The sequence below is a fragment of the Myotis yumanensis genome, unplaced genomic scaffold (genome assembly GCF_028538775.1).
Source record: "Myotis yumanensis isolate MYYU_CA2020_CCGP unplaced genomic scaffold, mMyoYum1.0.hap1 SCAF_18, whole genome shotgun sequence".
Taxonomy (NCBI): Eukaryota; Metazoa; Chordata; class Mammalia; order Chiroptera; family Vespertilionidae; genus Myotis; species Myotis yumanensis.
Window position 1 is genome coordinate 14,211,770 of NW_027223769.1, and position 23,287 is coordinate 14,235,056.

General features: G+C 54.1%; 1 protein-coding gene across 6 annotated transcripts in view; it reads right to left on the bottom strand.

Annotated features, from left to right (window-relative positions):
- GSE1 (Gse1 coiled-coil protein) overlaps positions 1-23,287 on the bottom strand; it is a 419,522-nt gene that overhangs the window by 95,602 nt on the left and 300,633 nt on the right. For 2 of the 6 annotated variants that reach the window (XM_070398668.1, XM_070398664.1), the window contains exon 1: positions 12,002-12,945. The exons of the other annotated variants lie outside the window; for them this stretch is intronic. In XM_070398668.1, coding sequence (XP_070254769.1) covers positions 12,002-12,038 — 37 coding nt within the window. In that variant the 5' untranslated portion in view covers positions 12,039-12,945. Of the gene's footprint in view, positions 1-12,001; positions 12,946-23,287 lie in introns of those variants that run through there. 6 annotated transcript variants of the gene reach the window in all.

The following is a 23,287-nucleotide window of genomic DNA, read 5'->3' on the forward strand; positions in this document are numbered from 1 at the left end:
TGCTCCCCTCTCTCAAGCAGGTCCCAGTATGGTCTCGATGCAACTGTGCTAGTGATTTGTGAGTTATCAGCTCCATCTCTGGACCAAGAAACCGAGGGAGAAGAGTGACAGGTTCCTCCTCCTGGGTAACTCGCCCGTATCTGGGTCATGAGTCTAGTTGGCTGCTCTAGCCACTGATCAACCCCCCCCCCCGTGTTGAAGTCCAGATGAATATTCATGAGCCTATCCAGTTCCACACTTTCATTTCTGGCACAAATTAATAATTTACCACGGAGTTTCATAAAAATCAGACATAGCTCATTAGCAGCACCCCAAAAGGCACTCTGGTCTTCCCACTGATTCTGGTGAGGGGCTGGACTTTCTTCATCGACAAGAAACAATGCCCTCGGTTTGAGAGAGAACCCCTGTCCGTACAGCGCTGGCCGGTGAACCTGAAATGGGGGTCCTCACTGCCATGGGAGACCACCTGGCGGGAGCCTCCCAGCTGCCCCACCAGAGCACCAAGGCCTGTGCCTGCAGCCCCGCCACATACGTCCTCGGGACCCTTCAGAAGCTGTGCCTGGAAAAGAACAGAATCTTCTCTGGTAAAGGTAAGGCCATTTTCCACCTGGAAATGGAGAGGGCAGGTGGGTGGGGGGTGTCACAGACCATTTTCCAAAGAGGCAACATCAACGCCGTCTCCATCCCTCATGCTCTCCTAACCCCTTGCTATGCCCCATCAAAAGGCAGAGCCTCGCTCCTCTCCAAGGGAACCTGGGAGGGCTGGCCCGCACCTGTAATGGACAGATCGTGGCATAGCGACAGCAGGGGATTTCTGAGGTAGGTCCTACCAGGTCCTGTAGCTTCCTCCTCTTTGGAGCCCTGGGCTGCCACGTCAGAAGTACACGCTTCCCTGAGGCCACCATGTTGCGAAGAAGCCCAGCCACATGGAGGTGCTCGGACTGAGCGCCCAGCTGAGGTAGCAGCCAAGAGCCAGCGTCACCTCCCGTCTCCAGTCTTCTTCGCTGAGGCCCCCCGCATCATGGCGCAGAGACCAGCCGATCCCCCCGAGCCCTTTCTGAATTCCTGCATCTGCGAGCACTATCAAATGACACTGTTTTATAACCACGTGTGCTTGTCTCCCTCCACCCCGGGTGTCCTGGTCCCCTGCAGACCCACCCGTGAGCCTGCAGCTGCTCATCTGGCCCGCCTACCCACGGGCAGGCAGTTACTGCTGAAGGAAAGAGTGGTTGAAATTTGCCTGTGAGTAAAACTTCCCTAAAGGGAAATGAAGAGGAAGGGGGTGACACCTTTGTCCCTGGGCCCTTAAGATCCAAGATAAAGGCTGATGACACTTTTGACGCTCATTCCTCAGCGGTGAGACGCCTGTGTGAGCTGCCCCCCTCTCCACACAGCTGCTGGCCTGCTCACCTCACCCAGGCCTTTCCCCACTGCTCTCCAGCAGGCAGCCCCACTGGGCCCCTCCAGTGAGTTCAATTAAGACCCAGGCATTATCTCCTCCTCCCCTTCCTTTATGTTCCCTGCCTGCCCCCCTTTCTCTTGTCAGATAATCACGGGAAACCAGCAAACGGTTGACACAGTTACCAAGACAACAGAAGTTAGGACTGTCGAGGAGGTCTGAAAGCTAATCCTAAATGAATTATAGGACAAGAGTGACAAGGGGGTGGGGACCAGTGTCGGGCAGCTTCAAAGCCGGCCCCAGTGTATGAGACAAGGTGCTGTCTGCCTCGGGGTGCTGGCGGCAGGGTCTGTCACTTGCTTGAGGGTGACACTGGAGTCCTTTGGGGGGCGTGGAGGTGGGGAGGTTGAAGAAGGAATTCATTAAAGTGAAACTCTCCACTGAAGATGGTGGGGCAATGACACCCGCCATTCACTGAGACTCAGGGGCGGGGGTTCACCCCATTCAGCTTTTATGACGTGGGGGGCAGTGGGAAAGGGGCCAGGATGATCTAATCAAGGCGATTCCATTTCTTCTTTACTTATTTAGAACTTGCCATCTTGTGACCAGGGCGCTGTGCACAGCCCCGCTGGCCGACAGCCATTTCGGGAGTCTGAGCAAATCGACCCTCACTGGCCTCCCAGCCTCATGGGCAATGTCTGCCTTGCCTCAGCCACCAACCCCCGTCAGGGAGGACTCAGCCAGGTCTCTCGGGAAGGGCCCCCTCTTCTGACACCAGCCCAGAATCCAGGACACGGGCAGCATGAAGCCCACAGCTGGGAACTATTAATCCAAACAGTAATCCAAGCTAATGGTCTACAGGGCTTGGCCCGGGCTTCCGCAGATTAACTCATCAAATGCTCACAACAATCCCAGGAGGGAGGCACTACTGGCTCCACTGAACAGACCAGGAAACTGAGGTCCAGAGAAGGTGAGTAACCTGCCTACAGCCACACAGCCAATCAGGAGCAGAGGCAGGATAGAATCCAGTGCTCTTATTCTAGCCTCCTTGCTCCTAACCAGCACGGCAGCATCCGGGAAGTTTGCTGACCTTGACCCTGCACTGGCACCCCAGGAACCTCGGCCCATTACCCACCTCCTCCTGAAATACGGGCCTCGAGCCCCCACCTACCACTTCCTTTCTAGGGGACTTTTCCTGACTCTTCTCCTCCCTCCCTCCTTGGCCTGAGGCCTTACAGCAATGGTTTTCAACCTTCCTAATGCCGCGACCCTTTATTACAGTTCCTCATGTTGTGGTGACCCCCAACCATAAAATTATTTTCGTTGCTACTTCATAACTGTAATTTTGCTACTGTTATGAATCGTAATGTAAATATCTGATATGCAGGATGTATTTTCATTGTTACAAATTGAACATAATTAAAGCATAGTGATTAATCACAAAAACAATAGGTAATTATATATGTGTTTTCCGATGGTCTTAGGCGACCCCTGTGAAAGGGTCGTTCGACCCCCAACGGGGTCGAGACCCACAGGTTGGGAACCGCTGCCTTACAGGTATCTCACATCCCTGCTCTTTCACTCACCAAGGACTCCTCTAAAAATTACAACCCCATTCTCAACTTCTTAGAGGCTCTGTCACCCCAGCTCAGTGTCTGCAGTCAGGCCAAAGTGTTAGACCGGTTTTCACACTTGATGGAGCATGAGAATCCCCTGGAGGGCTTGCGAGCACACAGATTGCCGACCCCACCGTGGGTTTCTGCCTCGGCAGTCTCAAGAGGGTCCTGCGAATTTGCACCTCAAACAGCTCCAGCTGTTACCGATGCTGTTGGCCTGGGAACCCCAATTTGGGAACCACCGAGGTGTTAGCCCACATTCAGCCTCCACTCTCTCTACCTTATCGCTACTCACTGTCCCAGGTCCTCAGCCATGACAAGCACTCATGCTCACCCTCACAGACCCCGCTCTCAGAGGCCTCCTGCCCTAGCCCTCCTCCTGCAGGACCCCATCACTGTAAGGGGACCCTTGACTGCTTCCACGAGGGAGGCTGTTGGAGCCATCTTCCTAAAACAGATAGGACAGCCCATCTCTACCTCCAGGCTCCCACCCACTCCCCACACTGCCAACCTGATCCAGCCTGTGGCCCATCTCATCCGGGGTAATGACAGTAGCCTTCATGTTGGTCTCCCTGCTGCCCCCCTGACCACCTGGAATCTATCTCAGCCCTACAGCCAGACAAGGGGCCCACTGAAGTGCAAGTCACATCTCTCCCTCCTCTGCTTCCAGCTTTCCCACCTTATGTCCTACCCCTCTCCCCATGGCTCATACCCCTGCGGCCACAAGGCTACACAGACATCCTCGGGGCCTCGGGGCCTTTGCATATGCTTGACCCTCTGCCTGGGCACTTTCCCTCAGATCTTGTCAGGGCTAACACTTCCCTTTCTTCCAGTCTCCGGCCACCCTGGATAAAACAGCATCTGCCCACACTCCAGTGACCCCTGCTCTTCCCCCTCTCCTCTTCTCCAGAGCCTGCATTGTGGGACAAAGCTCAATGTGTTTATTGCTGCAACAGGTGCTCCACAGGAGTGCGGCCCTTGGGGGCTTTGCAGCTACATTTCTGTGTGCCTGGGCCAGTGCCCACATGTCATAAACACGTGTTGAATAATCAGATGGCTGCAAAGCCCTGGATTCCTACCCGCTTACAACAGAATCAAATTCATGTCACTGGCCTTCTGGCATTCAAGACCCTCCAGAATGTGATTCACATCCACCCATGGGCTTCATTTTCTACTCTGGCCAAGCTCTCCCCTCCCCCTAAAACTATCCTTCCTGCCTCTCCTGGGAGGCCCAGTGTGAAGGCCACCATCTCCCAGGGCCCTGGCCCAGCCCCCTGCGGGGATTAACTCTGTTTCCCACCAGCTGGGCCCTGTCTGCCCTGCCTGTGCTCTGAGGCCAAGGACAGGTCCTGCTGCATCTGTCTGGCCTCCAGGACCGGGCACAACGGGAGAAAGACCCAAGAGCCCAGAGCTGCTGATGGCGAGTGATGCCGCTTCTTCTGCTTGAGGTGCTGTCCTGGCTGCTCAGTGCCTGGAAGGGGCCCTGCTCAGACTCTTTCAAGGATGCACAGGCTTCAGAGCCCTGCCACTAGAGGGAGCTGCTGAGAAGCAGGGTGGAAGCAATGGCTTTGCTTCTCAAGTGCAGGTATAGCAAGCAAGGGTAAAGGAGGTCTCAGGTTTTCCCCCAGAGTAGAAAGGCCAGCTCCAATGTCACCTCCTTTCTGTGGCCTCTCGGACACCACCTCCACGACAACCTCAAACCCTATCATCCCCTCCTCTGCACTCCCAGAAAATTCTACACAGGCCTCTCAGCACCAGCATTTGTCACCTGGATTACTCAATCCACAACACCCCCAACAGGGCAGGGATGGCCCAGCAGCACCCAGCTCTCCACATGCCTGATGTGAACTTCACATGCTGAGTATTTTCAGAGTGGCTTCACTATACTTGTTCATCCCTCCTTACTGTATTGCCTCCTTTCCCCAGAGCGCTCCTCACTTCTAAGGCCCGTCACCAATGCCACCTCCTCTATGGAGCCTTCCTAGATTTCCTCCGCCAAGGTAGTCCCGAGAGATCCCAGAGCAATCTGTCCTTGCTCATCTCCAGCCCTATTTGCTCCTGAAGCAACTTGAAGATAAGATACAGATCTCCTTCCCTGCTCCTGCCTGGTCAACACAGCACAGGGCCAGGCACCCTGTGAAGAAGGCGGGTGCTGCTACCTAGGAGGGGACAGACGTGTTTGTTCTGTGTCCCAGGAGCACAGAACCAGGTCAAATGCATGTGTGTGTTCTGTGTAAAAAGCAACATTCTGACAACCTATGGTGGACATAACAGGTCTGTCAGGAAGGAGACGCCTAAGAGACCACCAAATCAAGAGAAGGGAAAGGGGGGGTGGCCATCTGACCGCTGAGGTCCCTTCTGAGCCCAATGTTCCATGACTTCCCAACCCCACAGACCATTAAGCAAGTGGCCAATTGCCCACTGGGCAGCAGTCCAGGCCTGGTCAGAGGGCGCTTCCTGTCTCGCTGCGGGAAGGAGCGGGAGGAAGACGGGGCAGCACTGAGCCCTCAAGGTCATGGCTTCAGGTGCGGCCTGGCCTCAGGACACGGTGGGGGTGGGCTCGGCCTATGGGGCTGAGAGCAGGGCCTGGCTTAACTCAAACCGGCCAGCCCCACCCCAACACTGCCCTCAGCTTCCACCACAGGTATAATGCAGGCTCAGGGCAACGATCAACCCCAGCCTGAGCTGTGGAGGGCCTGGCATTGGTGGGAAAAAGCCAGAAAAATGCATTTCTCCCTAAAGACTTGTAAAAAAATTCTCACTGATTTTTTTTCCCTTTTACCCCAAGCTTTCACAGCTCTAAATATGCCACACTTAGTAATTTTACGAGCAAACCAAGCTATACATCACACGGTTTTATGTTCCTAAATTAACAAAAAGACTTTAAATCTATATGGAGCTCTTTAAAAAAAAAAAAGCACTGCATCTATTTTTATTCCCTCACCCCCAAATTCCCTCTTCCCTTCTAACGTACTCCCCCAGCCTCCACCCAAGCCTTCAAAATTTCTGATTGTGTAGCTAGACCACCAAGAAGAGGCAGTTCCAAATAGGGATGAGAAACTGCTTTGCAGAGGACCCCTAAGAGGGGAGCGCACTGCCCTTAGGGAAAGACTACTTTTAGGAGTTATAAAAGCCTGACTTTTATTCCTGAGAAGTAGAGTATGACAGGATATACCCTAGGACAGTGGTCAGCAAACTGCGGCTCTTTGGCCCCTTGAGTGTGGCCACGAAGTTTCAATCGCACTGTACGTGCGCACCCGCACGTGGTATTTTGTGGAAGAGCCACACTCAAGGGGCCGCAGTTTGCCGACCACTGCCCTAACTAGATGGCTGAAAGGACCCATTTGCACTTGACATTGGAGAGAAGGAAGCACAGTGGGGCTGCTCCATTCACACATGTCCACATCTGTGGGATGATAGACAAGTGACATGGAGCACTGGCCTTGGAACAGGAGCCCAAGTCCAGACACTTCCTCCCACCGCTGGCTCTGTCTCTGGGAGCTGGGTGGCCCTGGCCAGCTGCCCCTCCGACCCCCCCTACTTCCTCCTGCACAGAAGGAAGAGAACCATCCTTGCCTCATTCTAGGGCAGGAATCCAGGTATCATAATGACTGTTTGCTCCGAGAGCTTAAAAGAAACTTCTGACTCCAAGAGTCAAGAAGATAAGGAGCAGGAACGTTTCCAATGGGGTGATATCAGATTCCCACCCATGAAGTAAGAACAACACATTTAAGCAAGAAAAAAATCTTAATGAGAACCAAATTGAGCAGGGGGGTGGGAACCAGACCAGGCCCCTCGGAGAAGGGCTGGGCCGAAGCTGGGACAAAAGGGCTCCTGGCTTTCCCAGCCTGACAGATGGAAATGTGGCGGCCCCTCCCCGTTTCTCAGGGGTATCGGAAGATTAATTAGTGACTGGCTGGAAAGTGCTAGATGAGCGCTGAAATGCCTGTCCCCGCTGAGTTTCTGAGCTGTAAATAAGCAGCTTTCTCAATCACAACTGAAATAGCAATGCTGTCCTTTTATCTGACTCGGATCCCATTAGGCCCAACCTGCTCCCAGAACTGGCCTGGGTGGTTCCGGAGCCCGCCCACGGCTGCGGGTTTCTTAGGACCCAGCAGCTTCCCAGGACCAGCTGGGCATGAGCTAGGTCACAGCTGGCAACTGCTGACACCCCTCCTAGCTTCAGCTCCCCAAGTGACACCCGGGGACTTCAGAGCCAGCAGCTGGAGGTCAGGAGTTAGGAGTTCTGGCCTGTCCTCACCTTCAGCTGCCTCTCTAACCCAGGTGGGCCTGACCAGAGACCCACACCCAGCCTCACACTGGGGCTTTCTGGAAACAATCTGGGGGGTTAAAAAAAAATCTAGACAGCTCCCCACAGGCCGTCTGGGCCAAGGTTCACTTCTCAGAGGCACCTCAGCTCCAGGCAGGGGAGGACCAATGTTCTCGAAAGCAGGTCAAAGACTGTGCAGAGACAGGCTCAGGCCAGGCTGACCCTTGGGAGGCAGCTGGGTAAAAGGGAAAATGTTCTGGGGAGACACAGTTTCTCCAAGAGCAGCCACCAACAGGCTGTGTGGCTTTGGGCCAAGCCCCAGCCCTCTCTGGGCCTCAGTTTCCATACTGAAGATTCCCGTAGTGGACAGTCAATCCCTTGGGGAAATCAGGGTCATCCAGAGTTCAGCATGGGACTGGGGTGGGGTCAGCTGACAGCTGAGGAGTCCTCCCTCACGAACTCCAGGAACAAGATAAGGGGACCGGCAGGGCGCCACCGCCAACACCAACGGCCAATTCCCTCCCTTACTCGTTCAACAAATATTTATTAAACAGGGACTTGGAGCCAGACTGCCTGGGGTCAGAGCCCGACTGCGGCGTTTACTGCCTGCATGACCTCAACCTCTGTGCCTCAGTTTCTTTAGCAAGTGGGATTACATTAACAGCATGTCTGGTATGGGACAGGCACCATATAAGAAGTAGCTGATTCTTCCTCCTCATTATTTTTATTTTTAATATTGTTATTATTGGTCTGGCGCTGAGCCAAGAATGAAGGACACACACACACACACACAGTCCCTGCCTGCCCTGGAGCTTGAAGTTTGGTGGAGTTCAGGAAAATGGGTAACTGGGCGCGTGCACCGAGGAAAGTTTGAGAAGATTAGAGACCCTACCCACCCACTGGTCCCAGCTCCCTTCACAAGAGCCCGTGCCTCCTTCTCCTGACGTAGGAAGTGTTCCTGGCTGGATAACAATTCCCTCCGCCCCAACCAGTGAATGAACACAAAGAGACTAGACACTGTTGTGAGGCCCAGGAGCCCAGTCTAAAGACCTGACTTCAAGTCCTGGCTCAGCCACTAAGAAGCCCATAATTCTCTGCAAATAATTCTGCCTTAATGATAATAATTACTATAGTTATCGCTTGCTAAGCATTAACTTCGTCTTAGGCACCGCACCGTCCTCAGTGCCTTGCAAGGATTCACTCACTTAATCTCCTAACCAGAGGTCAGCAAACTTTCCCTGTCAAGGGCCAGGTAATAAATATTTTAGGCATGGCAGGCCTTGTTGCAACCGCTCAAGTTTGCTGTTGCAGCAGAAAGGCTGCCACACACAATGCATAAAAGAATGGGCGTGGCTGTGTGCCAATAAAACTTTATTTACAAGAACAGGCAGCAGGCCTCGGATGGCCAACCCCTGCCTTACACTGATACTGAGGTCGATACAATTATGGATCCTACTTTACAAATGGGAAAATCAAGGCGCAAGCAGCTCACGTCACCCAATGTCATGTCTTAGAAGAGTCAGAGTTGAACTTCAAACCTCCACTACCCAGCCTTGGTCCTGTCACCCGTCAAACAGGAAGAGCAGTGCCTGGTGCCAGCCTGACTGGGAACCGCCATGGGGATAGCGACTGGACGGGCAGGTTCTGGGCCCTCACTCCCTGAAGTTACAGACTCTGTGATGGGAGCTGGCCTTGGGGACAGGACCAGGTCCCAGAGGCTGGAGAGCACCTGGGCATCAGGCCTCCACAGGCAAGGCCCTGCCTCCCTGAGGCCACAGAGCCACAGCACCTGGGCTGGCCAGCACGGTGGGCAGCAGCCAGCTTCAGGTCCTAGCTCGCCACTTCCAAGCGGGGCAGGTCACTGAGCTCCTCTGAGCCTCACTTTCCCCGTCTGTGAAATGGACAGGCACCAGCACCTACCTCGGAGGGAGAGAGGGGTTTACAGGAGACATTCCTGTGAAGCCCTGGCCAGGGGGGCAGGCAGCGGTCAAGAGAAACAGGCCACTCCTTTCCCGATGACAGCCACGACTCTGAGATGAGTTAACTGAGGCCCAAGAAGCAACAGGACTTGACCCTGGCTCTTCCCAGTCAGGCTTCCACACCAGGGATTTTCAGCCGGTGTGCCGTGGCGCAATGGTGTGCGCAAGATCTTTTAAAACACGCAAATACCTGACTATTTAGTCAGGGGCACTGACGTCTTTTCCCTTAGATTAAAGAATGGCAAAGTCAACACAACAGTAGCCATCCATGTGAATGAATCACAATTATACCTATTTTTTTTTTGTCAGATATGCAAAGGATGTATTTTTTGGTGTGCCGCAGAATTTTAGTAACTAGTGTGTGTGTGTGTGTGTGTGTGTGTTCCATGAGATAAAAAAGGTTGAAAATCACTCTTGTACACTATTATATCAAAATTATAAAGTACAAAATCCTAGGAGGAGGATTAAAAAAGAGAAGACTCTAGCGGGGGACACACCTCCTGCTCCAGGCAGACACTGACTTAGGCCCTGACCTTCCACACTCCTGACTTCTCCTGACCTCCCTGGGGTCCAGTCCTGCGCTGAGGGTTTGTGCCAGCCAGGACGCCAGCCAGGGCTGATTTCCCTTAATTGCTTTGAATTTCCTAGCCTGACACTTCCTCCTTTTCTTATAGAGATTCCCAGTGTAAATAGAAAATTGGTCGGTCACCTGATGAATAAATATGCGCCAGCAGCCACCCAACGGCAGGTGAAGTGGGATGTAGATTACAAGCACCTGTGCTTTTAAGATGCCCTGTACTTAAGAAGATTCATTCTTGCCACAAACCTGTGCTGAGTGTCTACAAGGCAAGGCAAGCGTGTGGGGTGGGGGCTGGAGGGAGGCAGTGCTGCAGATAGAAAGAGGAAAGAACTGTCCCTGCTTTCCAACAGCTCAGCTCCCATGGATCAGGCTCTGAGCTGGGAAGGACTGAGCCCCGGGTTAGAACACAACCCTCCTGTCAATTGGGGATTCCAGTTCTAATTTGGATCAAATCAGCTAAGGGCAGTGTGTGTGTGTGTGTGTGTGTGTGTGTGTGTGTGTTGGGGGGGGGGGGGAGAGACAAGTGCTGGATTTGCATTCAGGCAGTGAAGGCAAAAGAGATGAAGAAGAAACTGGATACCCTGAAAAATATTCTTCCTATAAAAGCGATGTGTAAACACTAAGCATGAAATGCAGACCTTGTCAGTTCCTGGAAAGGGCAGGGGACCTAAAACGGCCACAAAGAAACTCAGAAAGAGTAAGTGTCCACATTGCACACATAACAGAGAAAAGTCCTTCCTACTCCCCCGCCCCCCTCTCCTCCTCTTGCACTCTCAACTTGGTGAAAACGCTTGCCCTAATTCAGGGCAGCCAGGGCCAGATCCAGCAAAGCCGGGTCCTGCCCAGGCCCATTCCTTCCCCCCACGCTCCAGGGACTCCAGGGCCTGTGGGAGCCTCAGCCAAAGTGGCAGGGGCTTCTGAACACAGAGGGAAAGAACCAAAACCCAACACCAGGGCCACGTGCACCTTCCCCAGCAAAACAGTTCAGACACAAACCTCCACCGTGGCCCCTTCTGCAGAATTTTAAAAGCCCTAACAGGAGGAGCCCAGAAACTGCCCCTCTCCTCCCTACAGCACCCTAAGGTCTCCCCACCCCCAGGTCCATGGGTGCTCTAACTTCCATAGGAACTGTGTCCACGCCCAGGAAAGATGAAAGAAACTCGCAAATTAAGGAAGGGAAAATAAAAACAGTTCATTCCTAAAATAAGGTCGCACACAGACCCGCCTTCCTGACCTGCAGGTCACGTGGCCCTGCCGGGGGCAAGCCTGGTGAGTCACTCCGACCCCGAGGGTCTGGAGGGGAGTGACAACAGGGCGGCGGGTGGGGACCCCGGTATCCCCGAGGGTCCCTCCTCCCTCGCCAGAAACCCCTAGCTCGCCTGCTTCCCTTTAGCCTTCATGTAATTATTTTTAAGGTTTCAAAGTTCAACTAAGGTGAATTCAAGAGAGGTTCCCCCAAACCCCCTGCTGTCATCCCCTCTGCTCCCCTTTGGGTTGCAAGCTCGACTTGCCCCGAAACAGAAAGTTACTGGGCAGGCTTCTGTCAGCGCGCAAGAAGGTTAGGAAAACAGGAAGCCACGCCAACCACCCTCCAGAGCTTCCCCGGCCCCCTCCTCCGACCTCGGCAGGCACAGAACCTTCCAGGGAATCCCGGGCAGGAAGGGGGGCGGGGGCGGGTGCGCGCAGAGACCGCGCGCGGGGCTGGCTGGAAGGAGAGGAAAATAAGCCGCGGGACTGAGGACGGGGGAGGGCGCCTGCCACCCGATCGCGTCGGCCTGCAGGAAAGTAACTTCACACCCGCCGCTTAATTCACCTCGGAAGGTCTGAGTGCCCCGGCCGCTCGCTGCGCCGCCGCCGCCGCGGAGCCGGCTGCGGGCGGGCAGACAAAAGGAGCGAGACGCGCAGCCCCCGGCAGCAGCTCGGTGGGGGTGGCGGGCGGGTGGGCGCTCCCCGCCGCACGTAGCACACACACCGCCGGCTGGACCGCGGCGGGAGCACCCGGGCCGCGCGCGCCAGCCCGCGAGGGGCTCGGCGGGCCCACCGCGCTGACCCAGGCTCGGGGGAGTCTGGCGGGGGGGCGGGGGGGCGTTGGGTGGGGTGGCGGTCCGGGACGCGCCGGCGCCGCGCGGGACTCGGGGAGGCGCTCAGCTCACTTACCTGGTAAGTAATACAGAGGCGGCTTCAATCCAAACATGATTCAAATTAGAATTCCATAGTGGTCATAGAGGGATGAAGAAGGAAAAAAAAAACCTTAAAACCCAGCAATGAGACAAAAAGCGCCGTCCAAACCACGGCACTCAAAAATGTCCAAAACAATAAAATAAAGGCAGAAGAGCGATCCCGACAGCGATTTTTAAAAAATCAGTGTCTTTTTTTTTTTCCCCTCCCCGCTTTAAGATGGTCACAAAGCTCTCTCGGCCAGCACCCGGGCAATTTCGGCCACCTTGGCCCTGGCAGATCCACAATGAGGTAATTGACGACCAAGGACGGGCCGGAGCCTCCGCGGCTGCCCGGTGTCTTCGCCGCGTGTGTATTTTCTGCCTTTTGGACTTGAGATGCAAATAAAAAAAGGAGGGGGGCGCACGGCGGAGGGAAGCAGGCGGGAGAGCGGAGAGGAGCGCGAGAAAAATGGGGGGGGGAGTGAGGGTGATGAAATTGGGGGGTTAAGATCTTCAGGGATTACTCATTTGAAAGAAAAGAGAGAGAGAAGCAGCCCCCAAGACGTGCGAGTAGCAATCTCTCCTCCATTCAGCCATTTGAATGTCAAGGGCGAGGGTCAAGGGACCTGTTTCCAACAGGGTTTCACGTTCAGAACCAGAAGGAAAAAGGAAGGGGGGGGTGGCAGGAGGGGGTATCTCTTGTTGCCAAGGAGAAATCGGCTTTGTTTTCGTTTCCCCTTAGCTACTGGGTGAAGAGGGGCGGGGTGGGGGTGGGGGGAGAGAAGGAGGGGACCAGCGGGAGAGGGGAGAGGAGAAAATTAATACCCAAACAGCCAAGAAGTACCGAGGGGGAGATTTCTTCTCGTAAATAAAAGAGGCAGCGATTGCAAACAAGTCTCAGGCTGGAGGAAGCAGGCCGAGGAGCCGACTCCCCTCCCCCTCCGTCACCCCCCCCCCCTCTTTTTTGTTATCTCCTTGGCCCTGTGTCCCACCACTGACTCAGAGAGCAGGGGTGGGGGAAAGGAGGAGAAAGAACTCGCGGGGGGCCCGGGAGCCCGGGCAGAAGGAGCAGGAGAGCAGGGAGGCAAAAGCGCACGGCGGTGGAGAGCCCCTCGATCAATTTTCATGCAAGAATCATTATCGGTAAATTGGAAAGCTGGCTGCCTGACAGCAGATTTGTCTCCCCTAATGAAAGCGAAAGGGTAGGGGCGCAGCGGCGGGCGGTTGCAGACGGCGGCGGCTCCTTCCGTCTCTACGCGGCATCTTCCAAGTGCTCCATGCTTCGCAGGGCGATAATAATAGTTTCACTTGCGAGTTTACCCCCGCGCGGCCGCCCAGCCGGGCAGCAGACCCGGATCGGGGCGCCGAGAGCAGGACTCCCCTCTCCAAGGCTGGCGAGGGTGCTTTTGCTGGCGGCGGGGTGCTCCCCTCTGCCCTAAAGCGGGGGCCGCTTGCAAACAGTGGGCGGCTGCGGGCGCTGCCGGTTCCCCCTCCGGCTGCCCAATTCCGCGCTCTGGCTGCCCGCCCGCCTGTCCTCCCTCCCTCCCCACCCACGTCTGACAGCTGCGGGAACGGGGAGTTCACTCGCCGCCAGGCCTGGGAAGAGGATCCCCAAACCTTGCCGGGGGCTCTGGCCCGCCTTTTGTGAAACCCACAGGGGGGCTGCGGAAACGCATATGCTGGCGGGCCAGGGGTGAGCTCCTATGGCCAATGGCTTCTCACCTTTTCCTCTCAACCCTCACTCCACACCGTACCCCTTAAAAATCCCTGTTGTAAGTGTAATCAAATGTTTGATACCATCTCCCACACTCTCCCTGCACTGGTGCATTATCAGATCCGGGAAGGCATGCTTCCAGGCAAATAAACCTAATAAATGCTATTACTGGGATTCTGCAAGCCCTGGCTGCACCATAGTAACAAGAGCCCTGGCTAATTTGGTTTAAGAAAACGATCAACTGCACAGAGTGTGTGTGAGTGAGTGTGGAGCCTGTATCTCTCCTCCCCACGCCGCCTCTCTTTCACACCAGCTCAAGAAGGCCCCATGTGATAATTCCCCAAATCGAAGGGGAAAAAACCCTGCCGCCAAACGCCAAACCACATCCTGTGCACTCATTGTCCAGCCCAGCGATTTTAAAGAGACAGGATCCATTTACCCACGCAGGGAGCGCGCGCGCGCGCACACACACACACACACACACACACACACTCACACACACACTTAAACGCTTGCCGCAAAGCTGCCTCTCGATGTGACAATTTATTTTCAAGCCCTTTTACCTTCGGAAGGGCCCCTGGGTGGCACAACCAGCGGAATCACGACTTGGTGACACTAAGGGGTCACCTTTTGACCCCAGATACAATCATCGTGGTTTGAGGAACAGACCTGAGCCAGCAGGTACACACGGTGGGGCACCGCGGTCACGCCAGGCTTGGGTCCCTGCCAACGCTTCCCAGCCACTGCGTAAATCAGGGGTCCCCCAGCGGCAGCCCGGGGTCCCAGCTAAACGCGGCGGCTTCAGATGACAATTGAACTCCCGGAATATGATACTCTAGAGGAGAGCTCCGGAGAGCAAACTGGAGGAGATGTGGGAACCCGGAGTGCCTTCTGACCCCTCCGTGCCACTTACCAACACCCACCCACCCCCGCCTGAAAAATCCTAAATAGGCTGGGCGGAGCGCCCGGAGCCAAGGGAGGGGTGGCGCTCTTCCCCGCCGCCACCAACGGCTGGGTGGGTGCAGCTCGCAGGCAGCTGCTTTCTCAGCCGGCTGCGCCGCCGGGGGTGCGAGAAGTGTCTTTTAATCCCCTGCTGCGCCCCGCCCGCTGCCCTCTCCCCGCGGGCGGCGGAGCGCGCTCCGGCACCCTGGAGGATGCAGGGGCCGCTGACCTGGGGGAAGCGGGCCGCTCGGGGCCGCCCGCGCCCGCCGCCAGCATCTGGCCACTCAACCTCGCGCTGACCCTGAAGGTCGCGCCCGGCCCTCAGCGGCGGCGGCCCTTTGTTTCCGGGGCTGCGTGGTTGCGCGCTCGGCACTCCCCGCACCTCCCCCAGCCCCGGCGCCGGTTGCAGGCGGCAGCCTTGCGAGGGAGACTACAGCCTGTGCTGCGGGGTCGGGGTCCACACTTTCCCGCCCACCCCCGCCCGGGCCGGCCTCCGCTTCAACTCCACTCTCTCCTCCCACCCATTTATCACCCACTTATCACCCGTATACTTGATCATCTGCGCCCCTCTGGGAGTGGGGGGCACCAGGGAACGCAGCCCACCGCCAAGGTGCGCTACCGCCCACCCCCCTAATGCCTCATAAGGTCGGAAAAATTTCTGCTCCTACTTGGAAAAAACACAAAACTATTTTTTAAAGATCCCCAAACTATCACTTTCTGTTGTCATTCTTTTATTGGTTTTTAATTCTCCAGGACTACACGCACAACAGTAGTAATTAATACTAAACCTTCTTCTACTGTATATGCTAATGGCAGGAGCCATAAAAATTAATTTGCAAACATGTCATTACACAATAGCTGTACAGGCAATAAGCCTGTAATTATGGGCCAATCACAGGCAGGGTACAGAGGGAGGGTGCTCCCCAATCTGCTGGGTACCCTCCTCCCCTGCTAAAGTGGGAAAGAGATGCCAAAAAGAGTCTGCCTTCTGGGAGCCACCTGTGGGGAATGCACCCAGCTTGGGGAGCGGGGGTGGGGGTGGGGGGGTGAGTAAAGGGGGTCTCTAGTCTTGAGTTCCATTTGGCCTGGATTCTATGCAAGACCCCTAGAGACAACCACTCCCCAGCCGACCGGGACTGAAATTTGGGGAGGAGAGGCAGCCCTCGTAGAGGTCCCAGGCCTTGCTTGCTGGTGGTGGGTGAGGAGTGGGAGTCAAAGAAGAGGGGACCCCACCCTTTGGGCCAGCACTGGCTTATCTTTGCTGGTCTGTAAGTATTTGAATGCCTGCATCAAATTATCTCTAAGTGCTCAAGCCAAGCCCTACTTGCTTTTTGCCACGCCCTTGGGAAGGAGGTGAGCTGTAAGATTCTAGTGATACCTAAGCCTCCTTAGGCCCAGGGTCTGGGAGGCTCAAAGTAGGTTAATGACATTTCCTGGTGACAGGGACATTTGTAAAGGAGGAAAATATGAGATCCACTATGGGAGGGTGGCTGTACCACAGCTCCCGACCTGGTGCCAAAACAGCTGAAAAATATAAAGCAACCCTGCCATGCCAAGCAGCCTGCTTAACGGCTGACTCTCCACTGAATGGCTAGGTTGTTTGCCATAATGTGGCTGAACGGGGAGCTGGAAGGATTTTCCCTTTCCCACAGGCCCTTGTGGCTTGGCTGTAGTTTTTGGAACCCATCACTACGGCCATTCATTCCCAGGGGAGCCACTCCTCCTCTGAGGGTGCCTATGGCCTGGCTGGGGGTGGGAGGGACAGCCATTCTGGGTCACACCCCATCAGCTGCCAGATGCCCAGGTGAGAAGGGCAGGGCTCTTCTGAGGCTCTCGTACCATTGGAGTTCTTTGTAAGGACAGGATGTTTCTCTCCACCCCTGCTCTCTTAGAGCTTGGTTGAAAAATATCTTCTCCTCCTTCTGGTGAGGAGTCGGACATTTAGAAAAGAGAGAGGCTGAGCCTCCAGTGCCCCTTCTTAAGGGTGGGACTAGAGGGCACACTGGGCCCTCAAACTCCCTGAGACCTCCGCCTATTCTGCACATCACCCCAGGGTCAGAGGGAAGCGCTGGACCATGATCTGGGCACAGTGGAAAGAAAAGCAAATCCATTTCATCTCTCATTGGGAAAACAAACTGGGAACTGGCTGTTTCCTAGGAGGCAGAACGGACCCCACCAGATCCTCACCCTGAAGATGCAGGAGGCCCCCTTTCCCATCCCTCCTAGCTGCTCCTTCCAAATGGAGGGGCGGCAGACTCCCTCTAGTGGGGCTGCAGTTGCCACAGCACAGCCTGGAGGGCCAAGAGCATCAGCTGAACACAATAAAAATAGCCTCCTAGCACATGCCGAGAACACTGAGGCTGCAGGTCAGCCTCGGGTGCACAGTGGTGGGGCACCTGGCTCCAGACTCTGTGTGCCCACTGGTGGCTGTCCAGGCCGGGCCAAGACCTCAGCTTCTGGAGAGATCACTGCTCCCCAAGGATTCCAGGAAAGGAAGGAGAGGGGAGGCTGGGAGGCCACATGATGAACCTGAAATGCCCCTTTGGGTCAGCCTCCATTGCCCTCTGTAGGATCATCGTGCCAGCTGCTGCTTCCTGAGCGCTCAGTCTGTGCCAGTTGCTGTTCTAAGCATTTTTCACGGATAGCTCACTGGATCCTCATGACAGCCCTCTTCAAGGTCATCATTAGGAGTTCCATTTTCTAGATGAGGCACAGAGAGGTCACGCACCTTGCTCAAGGACACACAGCCAGTAGGCGATAGAGCTGGAGTTGGAACCCGAGCTGGTTCCAGAGTCCATGTTCATAGCCATCAGCTTGGAGTTGGACAGACCAGAGTTCAAATTCCAGCTGGGGCCCCTTTCCACTGTGTGCTCTCTGGCGATGACGTCACCATTTTGAGCATTAGTTTTCTCACCGGGAAAACTAGATGAAATCACTCCTGCATTCCAGAAAGTCACAGGTGTGTAACCCCTCCAGTGGTGTGTAACCCCTCCATAAACAGAGCTGTAATTACTCCTGTGTTTTGGATAATGGTGACAATAGCAGCTAGCATGGACCTGGCCTTCGCCCACCACTGTTCCATCCTCTGGAACTTGTGCCCACCCCCAAGAAGCAGAACTACAACGGCCATCTCCTATTTTGTACACGAGGACGCCGAGGCCTCAAGAAGTGAATCACTGACCCAAGGGCACACAGAGAGGGGACACCCCCGTCCCCCTCCCCATCTGGTTCCAGTCCTTAGGTGACTGGACAGTGTGGAATGCTTGAAGTCTCAAGATAAGCAAGTCTGAGGTCAGAAGAGAAAGGGGGAAAACTCTGTTCGGTGACACCTCACGGTGACCTCTGTATACCCAGGTTTGGTTCCCATCTTTGTGTGGTGTTTACTTTTTCTTTCCTATTACCCAGTGGTTCCAGGATGCACCCCACCCAGGGCGTGCTGTCCTGTCTCAGGGGTCTACCCAGGCCTCCTGGGTCTTCCTCCATCTGCACTTGTTTAGTGGGTTGAATGGTGGCCCACCAAAACACTTATCCACCTGGAACCTGTGACTATGACCTTATTTTGAAAAGGTGTCTGTGCAGATGTAATTGAGTTAAGGACCTCGAGCTGAGATCATCCTGGATTATCAGGGTGGGCCTTAAATCTATTGACAAGTATCCTTAGAAAAAGACACACAAGGGGGGAAAAAGGCCAAGTGAAGAGAAAGACAGTGATGCAGCCAGAAGCCAAGCAATGCCTGGAGCCACCAGGAGCTGGAAGAGGCAGGAAGGATCTCTCCTAGGGCCTTCAGAGGACGCATGGTGGCCCTACTGACACCTCATTTCAGATTTCTGGCCTCCAGAACTGGAAAAGACTAAATTTCTGATGTTTTAAGCCACCCAGTTTGTAGTAATTTGTTACAGCAGCCGCAGGAAACTAATACATCCTGTCACCTCTGTAAAAATGGAATACCCTCTGTCCTGCCAACCCAGGTAGGCCCTGGGCGTTGCCCAAGGCTGGACGACATGGCCATGGGCCAGCAGGGTCAATCTCTGTAGCAAAGGCTTGTGTGTTCAAGCTGCCCATCCTCCATGAAGCATGGGTCAACACTCCACTGGGATGGGAGGCTTTCCTGTGACCTACCCAGCCTCTCACCTCCTTCCCCTCATCCTGTAACCCACATTTGCCGGCTGGGGTTTGGGCAGCAGCATGGGTTGCAGGTGATCATCGGGTGTGGCCATCTGCTCGAGGGAATGGCCCACCTGGCCAGATCAACCTATGAACGGAGGGTTCTGCTGACCTTCTGCATCCGGACCCTGCATGAGCCTTCCTTTTCTCCCTCCAGGTCTGCCCACCTGACAGCAGCTCCCAGGATGACCTGGAGTCCACGTGTAGAAGACGCAGCTTCCCAATCAACTATCTAAATCAGGGGTCCTCAAACTTTTTAAACAAGGGGCCAGTTCACTGTCCCTCAGACCGTTGGAGGGCCGGACTATAGTTTAAAAAAAAAACAACTATGAACAAATTCCTATGCACACTGCACATATTTTATTTTGAAGTAAAAAAACAAAAGGGGAACAAATACAATATTTGTATTTGCATGTGGCCCCTGGGCCGTAGTTTGAGGACCCCTGATCTAAATGTTGAGAGCAGAGGCCTCTCCACCAATTATGTATTATGTGGGCACGTGATTGAGAAAGACCTATGTGTATCTTCTATTGAGTATGTATAAAGTGTAACTTCTAGAATGATGAGCCACTTTGTTAAGCAGCCAGTGTTCGTTTCACACACCTACCAACAGGACCCTTTTTACAGATGTGTGCTTAACTCCTGGCACTGCGCTGGATGCTTTAAGTACATTTATCTTATTTCATCCTCACAACAAAAGCAAGTCTGTTGTTATCCCCACTTTTCAGATGAGCAAACTGAGATCCAGATGTTAAATGACTTGCCCAAGGTCACCCAGTAAGAGGGAAAGAAGAAGATTTAAACTGAGACCCTGCATTTTAAACTGCTTTCTATGTGCCCCCCTCACCTCCCTCCTGTAGAAGCTGGCAAAGAGGCTTTAACAGACAGACAAAAACCCAGGAAGGGCAAGAACATGGCATGTCGCAGTCTACACACAGAAGGGACCTGCAGTTTGGGGTCTGCCGCAGGAGCGGGCGGTTGGCAAGCTCAGGATTTGGGAACTCTTCAAAATAATGGCTTTACAAGGCACAAGCAGTGATATGGTCAAAGGGTTTCCTTCCCGTGGGCTGCACGAATGCCAGAGAAATCAGGCATCTGGAACTGCCGGGGCCACACAGCTCGTGGCTGGAAGGGCCCCTCCGACTGTCCTCGCGTGCCTCCTGGGATGCAGGCGGCCACTTCTGGAGGCAGCCTCTTCATAATCTCAGACAGCTCTGCTTGTCAAGGTTCTGCTTTGAGCAGAGCCAACACAGGCCTGGCACACCGCTGTCGGAAAGTATTGAGGACGGTCTCCCGGGGGAGGGAAAATACAGGTGTCGATGCAGCCCCCACAATCCCGGACAGGCGAGGCGGCACCTTCTGTGGATGCAGAGACAGCCAGTGTGTGGCCTGCCGGCTCAGATCCTGCTCTAGGCCACTGTCCTGCTCTGCTGCCTGGGGCGAGCCGACAAGGCTTTCTTCTCCCCTGCCTGTGCCTGCACGCAGGGGACCAGGCGGAGGCTGTTCAAGGGAACCAGGCATTTGTGAACAGCCGTTCCCGCTGCTGGCTCTGGTGTCTGCTGGGGAAGGAGTTCCTGCGGGGTCATGATTACCGTTTGTGGATGACACACAGATCTCCCTGTCTACCCCTGGGCCTAACTGCTTCAGGTCTGTGTAGCCCTCTGGCCAACAAGATGTGGTTCTTAAAAGGTGGCTTCGTGCCTGTTTTTTCCTCTCATGCTGGGCACTGGGCTTCAGTGTGACAGAATCAGATTGGGAAGCCTAGGGCCCCATTTTATTCTTCTTCTGCCTTTACCGTGCAAAGAAATCCTGGGTCAACCCTGACACTTCCCTTCCTTCCACGTGTCCCTTGCCCATGCTCTCTCTGCTGTCCCGCATGGCCTAAGAGCTGCCCTCTATTTGTCCTCCAGTGGGTCATGCCTGAACAGAAGGGGTTCCTGACATGTCCCTAACACAAGATGTTCTCCCCAGAGCATAGCTCCTCTGTCAGGTTGTTTTGAAAGCATGGATGTGGCAGGGGTTTTCACCCCGGGCAGGATTAACTCTTAGGGCCAGATAATTCTTTGATGTGCCGGCTGTCCTGTGCACTGTAGGATGTTTAGCAGCATCCCTGGCCTTGACCCACTGGATGCCAGGAGCAACCCCAGTTGTGACCATGCAAATATCTCCAGACATGGCCAAACTCCCCCTAAGGGAAGGGGAGGGACACAAAATTGCCCCCATTAAGAGCACAGTAATTTTCAACCTTTTTCATCTCATGGCACCCATCTGCACACACCAAAAAATACATCTTTTATAGATCTGACAAAACAAAACAAAAAAAGATATAATTTTGACTCATTCACACCGGTTGGCTATTGTTGTATTGGCTGTTGTCTTTTTTTTTTTTTTTTTTTTTTTTTTTGACAATCTAAGGGAAAAGATGTCAGTGCCCTGACTAGTCAGGTATTGCACGTTTTAAAGACTCTTGTGGCACACCATGTGCCTGCTACGGCACACCGGTTGATCATCGCTGATGTAGCATAAAGGATCCGGCCGGTATGCTGAGCGACTGAGTTTTAGACCTAGTTCTACCATTGGTCTTGGACAAACACCTGCCCTCTCTTGGCCCCAACTTTACCATATAAAAAATTAGAGGGGATGAATAAAGGTGCTGTGTTCTCCCAGTTGTCTCTGATTCTCTGGTGCTGCTTAGAAAATCAGTGGTTCCAAAGTGGGGATGAGCTTATCATTCAGGAAAGAATCCGGTGACGTGGCATTGCTCGTACGGAAAAAAGGGGGAGGGGCCAACATGTTAGGTGGGCCACCCTACTGCTTTGGGCCTCTCAGTGTCTCTCTCTTTTCTCCATAGTCTTCCTTCTCTCCAACCTAAACAGAACCTGCTCTGGGAAAAGTATTAGCCAATTACATTCTAGTATGATTTAGCCCCACCCACCGCACTCTCTTCATAGAACCAAGGCAGTGGCCCAGGTTGAAGCCATCTCATGGCTAACTGGAACCGCTCTAGGATGCATTTGGGGAAAGCAGGACAAAAGAGCCATTCTGCCCACTTGGGCTAAAACGGTGGTTTCAATTTCATAACATCATGTGATGTGGTGAACTTCCGGGTGCCCTTTGTTAACAGTCCGTTTCAACAGCTGCCATGGGGGAGGAAACAGCATCAGTCAAGAGTTGGAGCTGGGAGGAGTTATGTGGCTCAGATGAATTGTGATAAAGAGATGGGTCCAGCTCAGCCAGCGTGGCTCAGTGGTTGAGCATCGACCTATGAACCAGGAGGTCATGGATAAATTCCCAGTCAGGGCATATGCCTGGGTTGCAGGCTCGATCACCAGTGTGGGGTGGGTGTACAGGAGGCAGCTGATCAATGATTCTCTCTCATCATTGATGTTTCTTTTTTTTATTTTTTATTTTTTAAAAATATATTTTATTGATTTTTTACAGAGAGGAAGGGAGAGAGGTAGAGAGATAGAAACATCGATGAAAGAGACATTGATCAGCTGCCTCCTGCACATCTCCCACCGGGGATGTGCCCGCAACCCAGGTACATGCCCTTGACCGGAATCGAACCCGGGACTCTTCAGTCCGCAGGCCGACGCTCTATCCACGGAGCCAAACCGGTTTCGGCTCATTGATGTTTCTATCTCTTTCTCTCCCTCTCCCTTCGTCTCTGAAATCAATACAATTAAAAAAAAAAAAAAAAAAGGTGGGTCCAGTAAGGCCACCAACAAGCCAGGTGCTGAGTGGCCAGGTCCCCAAGGCTTCATAACCATCAGTTGACTGACAGCACCTGGCAAGCACCAGTTTGTGTTGAGCTGAACAGAGCACCATGGCTGGAACATTCTCAGTTGGTGACCACAATCCTGACCCATGTGCCCCAAAGACAGGATTTCTGGTTGTTGGTGGGAGTGGATTATCCTAGAATCAGCTCTGCTTCAGCTTTTAATTGGGAGGTGGGATGACTGTTCCTGGGATGGGGAGCATACACCTGTGCAGTTCAGTAGAGTGGGAGGCCTGTGGGCTTGGGAGAGGATGCTGGGCCCCAGCACAGCTTCACCCACACGGCAGGCGCAGCATAACCGTGGCCTTCTCTGGCCTTCGGTCTCCTCCTGGGTAGGATGCTCGGACTAAATGATCCCCCAGGCCTTCCAGCTCCACAGCCCGTGATTAATAAAACTCAGACACACCATCTGCTCACTCTGACATTTAAGAAACAGAACAGGTTTCCAAAGAGAAAGCTGCCCTGTGCAGCTCGCTTTTCCTCCTTCGCCTGCTGATTGAGGGTGGGTTCACACTCTCCCCGCACCCCAGTCCTGACTTTGAAAAATCTTGACATATATGCATACAATCACACACACAGCTATCTCCCTCCAGCCCATCAAAGGTCACAAATGGGGGGAGCTGGCTGATGCTCTAGTAAAACTCTGAACTAACAGACCCCATTCTGGGCCTCGCACCCTCCACCC